Source organism: Dipodomys ordii, unplaced genomic scaffold, assembly GCF_000151885.1.
Source record: "Dipodomys ordii isolate 6190 unplaced genomic scaffold, Dord_2.0 Scaffold50, whole genome shotgun sequence".
NCBI lineage: Eukaryota > Metazoa > Chordata > Mammalia > Rodentia > Heteromyidae > Dipodomys > Dipodomys ordii.
In genome coordinates this window covers 1552919-1564010 of record NW_012267266.1, presented here as the reverse complement: position 1 = coordinate 1564010, position 11092 = coordinate 1552919, and the positions used below count along the sequence as shown (strand labels likewise).

Below are 11092 nucleotides of genomic sequence, written 5' to 3'. Positions count from 1 at the left end.
AGACGTGTACCACTGCACGCATCCGTTGTGCTTCCCCCAAGCTTGGGACTCCAGATACTTTCCTGGGCACAGTGCTCCAGAGCCTGCATTTGCATCAAATTCTCTAGAAGGGTACATCGCCTCGCAGCGGTGAGGGTGAGCCGCACATACGGTTCCACCTATGGCCTGCAGAGGGCGCATGGAGAGCAGATGATGGCCACTGCGGCTGCGCATAGCGCTACCCAGCCCCAGGGGCGGCCCCTCAGCATCCGCCCCTCTCAGCTGACAGCTGTTGGAACGGAAGAGGCGGTGCACGGATTTGAGCCTGGAGTCTCTAGGCCTGGCGGGCTAGTGTTGGTGCGGGGGCTCCGGACAGGCGCAGAGAGCGGAACTTTAGGACCCAGCCCGGCGGGACGGCCGGAAGGTACAGTGGGGGCAGCGTTATAGCGCTGTGGGCGCGCGAGGCCGAGACGGTCGGCCGGACTGAGCCTGGTCCGTCCGTGGATCCTCGGAGCCGGCAGCCCGGCCCGGTTCCTCCCGGCGCGCCGGGGAAAGAGGGCGGTCCAAGCCCCGCGGGGCGGCCACGGTGCCGGCGCCGGGCGGGTAGCGGGACTTGGGCCCGCGCGGGGTGCGGTGAGCCGCACGCCGTGCGGCCCCGGGCCAGGCCGACCGCCCTGGCGTGCGGGGAGTCCAGGGCGGAGTCCACGCCGAGGTAGCGGGGCAGCGGGAGCAGGCTCTTCCCGGCCGGGAGGGCCTTCCCCCCGCTGCGGGCGCGGCTTCCGGTGTGCAGCTGCTAAGATTACATTTGAACGTCTACTGTAGTCATGTCAGGCTGTATTCTTGTTCCCGTGGCACGGATGAAGAAACCGGGCGTGGTAAATGCATGTTTAGCCTCGTCTCGTGCATGGAAAGGGCTTAGCACCATGTCTGACCCTGGGTAAGAGCTAATTGTTACTGTTCTTACTGTTACTGTGACAACCTACCCAACGTCCGGCTTCTGATCCTATATAGCGACTGGTTACTGAACACAGTGCACCTGCCTGGCCCCTCCTTCTAGCGTGTTCCAGCGCACTGCATTTCACCCCGGCCCCGTTACAATATTTCCAGGTGTCAAAGGCAAGGTGCAGCCAGATGCTGAGAACAGTAAGCAGATGGAAAAGACTCATTAGTCCCTCACCCTTGAGAAACTTGTAGGCTAGCAGGATAGAAAGTGCAAATTTCATAACCCAATTCAAGATGGCAAGTGTACTAGGAAAATTGGGCTGGAATTTAATGACATGATGTCTAATAGGAAAGTGTTGTCTGGAGTAGCGTCTGTGGAATGGATTTAGAGCGGGTAGAATCAGAAGGACCTAGATACTAGCTAAGTGCAACCTGGAAACTAAACTCACTGGCAGCTTCAGAAGCCCGATCGTTTTGAAGAGCTGTTCAAGGGAGACATTGATTGGTATAGATATTGGATACAGAGTAAAATGATCTGGAGAGCTTGAAAAACAATTGCTTGGGATGTGAGGTAGGAATTAGGATCTTAAAAAGTAGCTCCTTGGGAGATCCAATATTCAGACAAGTTGGAGATAGCTAACTTAAAGCCATTAACTCTCATACTGTCTGCAAATGTTTTAACACAGAAAATTAATTGTGTTTATACCTGTTTGAACTCAAGGCCTGAATCCTGTTCCTGGGCTTTTTTGCTCAAGACTTGTACTCTACCACTTGGGCCACAGCTCCATTCTGCTATTTTTGGTGGTTAATTGAGATAAGAGTCTCACAGACTTTCCTGTCCCAGCTGGCTTTGAACCTCCATTCTCAAATCTCAGCCTGCTAGCCAGGCGCCAGTGGCTCTCGCCTGTAATCCTAGCTACTGAGGAGGCTGAGATCTGAGGGTCACAGTTCAAAGCCACCTGGGCAGAAAAGTCCGAGACACTCTTATCTCCAATTAACCACTAGAAAACCGGAAGTGGTGCTGTGGCTCAAGAGGTAGCTGAAGAGAGCAGGGATAGGGCCCAAGCCCAGAGTTCCAAGTCCCATGACCGACAAAAAAAAAAAAATCAAATCTCAGCCTCCTGAGTAGCTGTGATTACAGGTGTGACTCACCTGCCCAGCAAAACTTAACCTTTTATCACTACCTACTACCACTTGTTAAAATGATTGAAAATTCAGGAAGGTAAATGGGAAAGGACCTACTACAGTACACAGTAGGTACTCAATAAATATGCATTGATTTTGCATATTTACTCATTATTAGCTTATTTAAGAATCACAAATGTGAGAATCTAGTTTGCAGTTTATGATTGAATACAATAGTTTTGTATATAATTACTCCACAACCCTCCATACTTCCCCTTCTCATAAATGCCAATGTAGAAATCTGGCTCTAAAGCTTTTAGAATCAAACTTAAAAGTTTGTTTTGCTTTAAAATATTCGGTCATCAAAGTTAACCTAACCTTGAGTGTCTCAGGTTAGGTTAATTTATGAACAAAAGTAAGAACTGGAGGGAAGTAGGAAATGAAGGAGTAAAAGAAACAGAAGGGGAGGGCTGGGAAGGTGGCTCAGTGGTAGAGTGCCTGCTTTGTATGCCTGAGGCCCTGGATTCGATTCCTCAGCACCACATAAGCAAAAAGAAAAAAAAGCTGGAAGTGGCGCTGTGGCTCAAGTGGTAGAGGGCCAGCCTTGAGCTGAATTGCTGAGGGACAGCGCCCAGGCCCAGAGTTCAGGCCCCACGACTAGACACCCTCCCCTCCACCAAAAAAAAAAAAAAAGAGAAGAGGAAAAGAGGAAAACTGAGATGTTTATTTTGGGGTGTGGTGTCCTGCCCTCCCTGTGACCTTGGTGCTCCTCTGTTCTAGGGCTGCAGACTGTCAGATAAGAAGGCCTCCATCATGGCTGGGAACATGCCTGTCTCTGACCTAGAGCTATGACTCTGAATCATGACTCAGACTGTCTTAGGGGAGACATATGTAGCTGTAGATTAAGATTAGCCATATGTTAGGGTGTGGTAGAATGGCAATTCAGAATTTACATTTGGAGAGAGTCCTAACACCACTTTTCATGTTTTTTCTCTGCAGATGGTGGGATTTCCATAGTGTATCTAATATGAGTCTCATATCTTGGCCTCTTCTCCAGCTTCAGCAGTCTCAGCTCCACAGGCTGGAGAATAAATGGGATTTGTACAAATTGCAAACGGAACTGCAGTGTTGATATCTTTTTCTTCTGGTTGTTATTAACAGGTACTAACTTAAGTAGAACATGTTACTGTGTCTCAGGCATGCAGCATAAAATGGGACATTTACTTGTGCTGGGGAAAATATATTTTCTGACTGTGAGAGCTTGTCTGGAGGTTTTAGCAGGGGAGTGCAGCTACTCGTATACCCTTGACTGAAGACTGGTCCTCTTCTATCAGGGATGGTTGTCCTCTTTGACTGGTAGTGCAGCTGCTGAAGTGGTAAGGGAGGAGAAAGGGACACCCACCTAGCCAGCCAGAGCAGCTGAATCAACCCTGGTGATCAATGAGGTGACAGATGTCGCAGCCGGATCGCCCTCACATCCTTGAATGTGGAATCATTTTAAATGAATTTGTTTAAATTGTATAAGGTGAAAAACTATACCCTAAACTTTGAATTTTGTACATTTGGACTCTAGGCCTTCAACTCTCCCTTTCTACTGGCTCTACCACTTGAGCCATGCCTCTACCTTTGGCTTTTTGCTAGTTAATGGGGATACAGCTCAGCTTTATCTGCCCCAGCTAACTCCAGACCTCATTTCTCCAATCTTGCTGAATAGCTAGGCTTATAGGCGCACCTAGCTGTGCATTTCAAGTCTTAAAGTTGATAATTGTGAGGAACAACTGTAGTTACAGTCTCAACATTTTAATAAACAGAGTGATTTAAAAAAATTTAAATACAGGGTCTAGTTCTGTAGCACAGGATGGCCTTGAACTTTCTATCCTTTTTTTGGTCTGGGCTTGAACTCAGATCCTGGGCACTGTTCTGAGCTTCTTTTTGCTCAAGGCTTGCATTTGAACCACAGTAACACTTGTGGTTTTTTCATTTTATGTGGTACTGAGGAATCGAACCCAGGCCTTCATCTATTTTAGGGAAGCACTACAAGTTCTGGGGTTACAGGCATGTGCTACCATGTTAAACTATATTTTTGTTTTATTAAGGTAGGTTTCATAGATTTTCATGTATATGTTATCTCTTTTTTTTTTTTGGTCGGTCGTGGGGCTTGAACTCTGGGCCTGGGCGCTATCCTTCAGCTCTTCAGCTCAAGGAGCTACCACTTGAGCTACAGCGCCACTTCTGGTTTTCTGGTGGTTTATTGGAGATAGGAGTCTCACAGTCTTTCCTGCCCGTGGCTTTGAACCATGATCCTCAGATCTCAGCCTCCTGAGTAGCTAGGATTACAGGCATGAGCCACCAGCACCCGGCTATGTTATCTCTTTAAATGATGAAATTGTCTTTTTTTCAGTCACTGCATTTACAAAAGCATTCATATTTTTATTATATCATGTTTTCATTCTTTTCTTTTTTTGACCCCCCACTTTTGTTTTGCTTGTCCTGGGGCTTAAACTCAGGTCCTGATGCTGTCCCTGAGCTTTACTGCTCAAAGCTAGCACTCTACCACTTGAGCCTCAGCTTTACTCCGAGCTTTTTGGTGATTAATTGGAGATAACAGTTTCATGGACTTTCCTACCCAGGCTGGCTTCAAACTGCAGTTCTCACATCTCAGCCTCCTGGGTAGCTAGGATTACAGGCATGAGCCACTAGTGCTCAGCCATGTTTTTATTCTTAGTGCTATTGAAAATAATCATCTTAAAGTTGATAACATCTTATATCTGATGACATTTAAAATTACTGCTTACACTTTATCTAACTTTCTTACATATAACATCTGTGCCTGTAGCATCCTTTAGAATGTGATTTGTGCATGTAATCCCAACACTTGGTTGGCTTAGGCAAGAGGATTGTGAGTTGGAGGTCAGCCTACTCTATAAGTAAGTTCTAGATCATCCTGGGCTATAGATGAGACAGTGTCTCAAAAAAAGATTTTTAATTGTGAAGATGTCTTAATCCAAAGCTAATAGTATGCTAGATAGAACTGTCAATTTTAGTATAGTATAGCAAAGAAGTGACAGTATTGACTAGTACCTTGCAGCAGTACCATTAAACTTCCCCCAAATCTGCCCTTTGTATTCTTAACTGATTTGAATTATTGTCTTCAATTTCTTAGAAAGTTAAATGTCGTCAGAAGATCGAGAAGCTCAGGAGGATGAATTGCTGGCTCTGGCAAGCATTTATGATGGAGATGAATTCAGAAAAGCAGAGTCTGTCCAAGGTGGAGAAACCAGGATCTATTTGGATTTGCCACAGAATTTCAAGATATTTGTGAGCGGTTAGTTAACAATATTCTCTTACAGAGATTTTTCTAAGAGAAAACTATTTGCAGTTTTCTAGTGTACTCTAAACTCTTGGTCATTTTGCATTTATAGATAGTAGTATTACAGGATAGTATTGCAAAGTTAGTGCAAGTTTTAAAAGAATGTTAGAATCAAAGTAAACAATTGGCAATTTGATTCTGACTTTTGCCCACAAAATTAGGATATTATCTTAGATATTTCATGCAGCTACTCTTCTAATTAGCAGTTTATTGGCATGGGTCATTAGTAGTTAAAAAAAAGAAACCAAAGAGAAAATGAAATGGATATGCGGTGTAATACAAAATCATTTCAGCTACCATAAACAGATGGCATATGTTATTACTCTGACCTTTTGCTTCAGAGAAACAAAACTTCTTTTTATATAATTAAGACTTCAATGCACATGTTCTCAAATTGTTAATACTGTATAGCTATAAAGCACCAAACACTATTTCTCACACATTCATTTTTGCATGCCATAGAATAATAACAAGCTAGTTTAAAAACTGTGTCTGCTATAGAGGCATTGAGCAAAGAACTGGCCATTCAGATGAAACCTTGATCATGTTATATGCTGTGTCATATCTGCATGATAGGAATCCATTTGGCATTCATAGGTATTGGAACATACTAGTCTAAGTCAGTAAAGGTTGTTTGATTAAAAAGAAACATCTTTTTCTCTAAATTATGTCTTTGATCATCTACTCTAAGCCAACAACAAGACAAAACATTGTGTATTCCTAACAATACATTGTTAGGACTTGTACTGAGAAGGGTATACAAAAATAAGTTGTCTGTCTTCTCAAACATTTCATGGTGCTTGATAGATTTTTCAAGAACTTACAAGATTTTTTTTTAAGGTGGTGGCTACGAAGTTAATATTAGGGAGTAGAAAATGCTTTGGGGGAGGGTTTTTATGCCCTCCCCTAAAGCATTAAGTCTTTCTTGAGCACTGCTCAACAATAACAGACACTCAATTGTTGATCCTTTCTAATTTTTGTTTTTGGTTCAGGCAATTCAAATGAGTGTCTCCCGAATAGTGGCTTTGAATACACCATTTGCTTTCTGCCTCCACTTGTGCTGAACTTTGAACTGCCACCAGATTATCCATCTTCCTCCCCACCTTCATTCACACTTAGTGGCAAATGGCTGTCACCAACTCAGGTAGACCTGAAACTTACTTTCTCCTATCCATTTGTAGCAGCTTACAGAATCACCTGTAATTGAAGACTAACTTGGTGATCTTAAATTTAGTGCATGAAGAATAAATGGCTTTGATTTTGTAATTTTTCCCTTTGCCTTCATAAATTTTAATATTAATGAACTGAAAATGCTTGACACAGTAAAGGCAGTAACTGAAATGCTTAATCACTATGAATTGCAGTAGCAGTAATTTTTAATCAAGTCTGTTTCTTTGCTTTTCTTTCTGGTTTTCCATTTAATCTGTTTCATAATGGAGACTATCAGGTCTTCATTTTCCTTAGATGTTGATATTGCTCTTTTTCTTAGTTTCTTACCCATTCTTTTTTTTTAATTTTATTTTATTGTAAAGTTGCTGTACAGAGGGGTTACAGTTACATGAGTAAGGCAATGAGTACATTTCTTGTCGAGCATTGTTAACCCTCTCCCTTGTTGTTCTCCCATATCCCTTCCCTCCCCTACCCTCACTCCTTCCCCCCACAAGTTGTAAAGTTCATTTCCAATATTTTGTCTTGTGTCTTACCCATTCTGTAAGTGAAAGATTTAATTGGAATTAGAACTGAAAATTGAGCTAAGATAGTTACAAATTCCCTGTGTAAATGTAATAAATACTTTTCTTCATGGTAATGTCTACATTAGTAACAAATAATTGTTGTCTGGTGTTATATAGTTGTAATCTTTTAGAGACAGGTCTTGCTGTATTGCCCAAGCTGGCATTGAACTTGAGATCCTTCTAAGTTTTCCAAGTCTTGGGATTACAACTAATATGTATAGAAATTAGCTGCAGATCTGGCTTGATCATACGGTTTTTATTTCCCTGCCTTTTAGATAAATTATTTTGTGAAATTGAGATTGTGAGTTTTAAAGAATATTAAGCTAAAGAAAGGATATCACCTATAGAATAGAAAGGAATGGTCGGGGCTGGGAAGGTGGCTCAGCGGTAGAGTGCTTGTCCCTCATGCATGAGGCGCTGGGTTTGATTCCTCAGCACCACATAAACAGAAAAGGCTGGAAGTGGCACTGTGGCTCAAGTGGTAGAGCGCTAGCCTTGAACTGAAGAGCTCAAGGACAGTGCCCAAGCCTAGAGTTCAAGCCCTATGGCTGACCAAAAATGTTCCTTTACCTTGTAGCATCTGTACCTGAAACAACAGATGCAAAGCAACTAATTCATTGCCCAGGAATATCAAGAGTGTTTTACAGTGAAACCACTGATTTTTAAAAATGTATTTATATATATTTTCATTATCTTTAGATAGTTGTACAAAGGGGTTTAAATTTAGCATGTTAGTTTATTAATACAATGCATCTTGATCAGTGTCACCTTTTCCTATCTGTAAAACTCATGACCCATGCATGTGTGTATGTACCCATACATGCACAAAAAAGGTTCAGATTAACTGGATATGTGGTTGTACTTTATAGCATCTACTTAATTCTGGTCTTTAGTAGGCTGTTGGAGAAGATTCATTATTTTATGTTTTACAGCTAAACTTACAGTAGGATTCTTCCTTCCTTCCTTTCTTTCTTTCTTTCTTTCTTTCTTTCTTTCTTTCTTTCTTTCTCTTTCTCTCTTTCTTTCTTTCTCTCTTTTCTTTCTTTTTGAAGTTTTAGCAAGGATTTATTCTAGTATAACGGGCAGAGTAGGGAGAAATGGAAGAGAAAAACATTTTCTACTTCCCATGCAGGAAATAGAACTTAAAGACTCTACAGTAAGACTCTTTATATCAAGTTTTTACACATATAATCTACATTTTAATTAGTCTCTTATATTCCTCCTTGGTCCAATTCTTGTTGGATGCTACACCCTGACTTCATGGCTTTATGAATTTCATTGTTGATAGTAAAATTGACACATGAACCTGTCATTCACTGAACTAGGGTAAGTAGATAGGATTTAGGAGCAGTTTCAATTTTCCAGTATTTTCTATTTTCTTCCCCAATATACAAACCCAGTAACCTTTGCTGTTTTCCTCTCCAACTCCCCATTCATGTTTACATGAACCCTGCTGCTTCTTTGGGGAAGAAAGGGAGTAGAGAAGTAAGGATGGAAGAGAATGGATTTTATCATTGGACTTGGTGCTTACACGAATAAGCAGAACTTCTCTTTAAGTATTTATTAAATTTTTCAGGTTTTAAGCATACTCTAAGTATGGTTGATAAGCATCTTTAAGCAAATGTGAAAAGGCATGAGTTATTAATCAGTAAGTATCTAAATTAGTGTCTGTGCAGGGCTTAGTCAATAGCACTACACAGAGCAAGGGACTTCAGAAAAATATGGTTGGTTTTCACTTGCTATTTAAATTTACAAAATTTATTTGCCAGCTGGCAGGCTTATTTTTGGTTATTTACCTAAAAGGAAAAGCAGCTTATAATTCTTGTGCTCTACTTACAAATATTTTACATTTCTAATGGAAAATCCTCTTATGTTTGTCTTTCAAATGAAACAGAACACTTTAAAAGAAAAAGTCAAAATAATTTAACTTTGGTTGTTTAGTTTAGAGAAGTGTACTTTCTCAGTGGCAGCCAAACCAGGAGGGCTGGTAATTATGTGAGAGTAGATTTCAGTCTGCTTCCCAGATGTAATATAATCTGATGTAAACCCATATTCACAGTAAAAAAAATAGCTTGTAAATCTGAATAACAAGGACTCTTGAGGTTAAATTCAGCTAGTGATTCCTTCAGTTAAGTCTTTGATGAGACTGAAAGTTATCTAAAACTTGGATGTTTACATCTTTCTGGAGGTAAATAGGGTATGTATTGTCTGTGTACACTTTGCAATGTTTAGGACAGGACAACAAATGCTTTTTTACCATCAGGGTAAGCATACCTTACTCTTCAGACATTTTACCCTTTTTTTTTTTTGCTGGTTGTGGACCTGAACTCGGCCTAAGCGCTGTCCCTCAGCTCTTCAGCTCAAGGCGAGTGCTCGACCGCTTGAGCCCACAGCGCCACTTCTGGCTTTTTCTATTTATGTAGTACTGAGGAATCTAACCCAGGGCCTCATGCATGCAAGGCAAGCACTGAGCCACCTTCCCAGCCCCATTTTACCTTTTTTTTATGGTGAAAACATTCAAAAACTTTTCTTCTGGCTCCCCCCCCGCCCCCGTCAAGCTTTTTGAAATGTATGGTTCATTATTAGTTTTTTTTGTTTTGTTTTGTTATTATTTGTTTGGTACCAGTACTGGGGCTTGAATTCAGGGCCATGTGCTCTTGTTTGGCTTTTTCCACTCAAGGTTGGCACTCTACCACTTGAGCCATGCCTCCAGTTCTGGCTTTTAACTAGTTAACTGGATTGAAGTGTTTAACTGATTTTTTTTTCTGTTTGGGCTGCTTTTGAACTGTGATCCTCAGTTATCATACCCCTGAGTAACTAGGAGTACAGGCTAAAACATGAGCTGGGTTGTCAGCTAATAATACATTATTATTTTTATAGGCACTCTACTCTGCAATCACATACCAGGACTTCTTGCGCTTAACTAACTGTAACTTAATATGTACTGACCAACTTTTTCTTATTCTGTTTTCTCTCCTACTCTCCCCAGGTTTTGGCAACCACAATTCTACTCCCAACTTGTATCCACTTGATTTTTAAAATTTTTAATCTTGATTTTTGGTGGTACTGGGTTTTAAACTCAGGGCTTTGTGTTAGCTAGGCAAAGCATTCTGTCATCTGAGATACCTCTTGTCATTTTTTCGCTTTAGTTTATTTTTTAGATAGGTTCTTATGCTATTCCCAGGGACAGGCCCTAGACTGTGATCCTCCTACATCTCCCTCTCAAGTAGCTGAGATTATAGGAGCATGCTATCACAACCAGATTGGCTGATGAGATTAGGGACTCACTAACATTTTGTCTGGGCTGGCCTCAAACCTTGAATGTCCTGTTCTGCCTCTTACATAACTGGGATTTCAGAAACATGCCACCAACCTCAGCCCTGAGATTAACTTTTTAATATTACATATATTAGTATGATCATGTAATACTTGTCTTTTTGTGCCTGGTTTATTTTTTTTATCAATATTCATCATGTGCATGTACCTCATTATTCTTTCATCTTTTGATGGAAATTTAGGTTGTTTCACTTCTTGGCAATAATGAATAGTGCTACAATAAACATGGGATTGAACACACACACACACACACACACACACGTAGAGTAAAAGCTAGGTTATATTGTGGTTCTGTTTTTAATTTTTAATTTTCAGTTTTGTCAGTTGTGGGGCTTGAACTCAGGGCCTGGGTGCTGTCAGTTCCCTGAGCTTTACCACTTTGAGCCACAGTTCCACTTCCGGTTTTCTGGTGGTTAATTGGAGATAAGAGTCTCATGGACTTTCCTGCCTAGGCTTGCTTTGACCACAATTCTCAGATCTCAGCCTCCTGAGTAGCTAAGATTGCAAGTGTGAGCCACTCGCACCCAGTTTGTTTTTAACTTTTTGAAGTGTTTCCCATAGTGGTTATATTGACATATATATATATATATATATATATATATATATA

At 41.2% G+C, this 11092-nt stretch overlaps 1 protein-coding gene across 4 annotated transcripts in view; it reads left to right on the top strand.

The window, feature by feature from the left end:
• The first annotated feature begins 296 nt into the window (after nt 1-296).
• Rnf14 (ring finger protein 14) overlaps nt 297-11092 on the top strand; it is a 21425-nt gene continuing 10629 nt past the window's right edge. Inside the window, exons 1-5 of one of the 4 annotated variants that reach the window (XM_013020427.1) lie at nt 297-403; nt 802-916; nt 3046-3207; nt 5210-5371; nt 6409-6560. In XM_013020427.1, the coding sequence (XP_012875881.1) occupies nt 5218-5371; nt 6409-6560 (306 nt within the window). In that variant the 5' untranslated portion in view covers nt 297-403; nt 802-916; nt 3046-3207; nt 5210-5217. Of the gene's footprint in view, nt 404-801; nt 917-3045; nt 3208-5209; nt 5372-6408; nt 6561-11092 lie in introns of those variants that run through there. The other 3 variants (XM_013020428.1, XM_013020426.1, XM_013020429.1) reach the window with 3 other exon arrangements.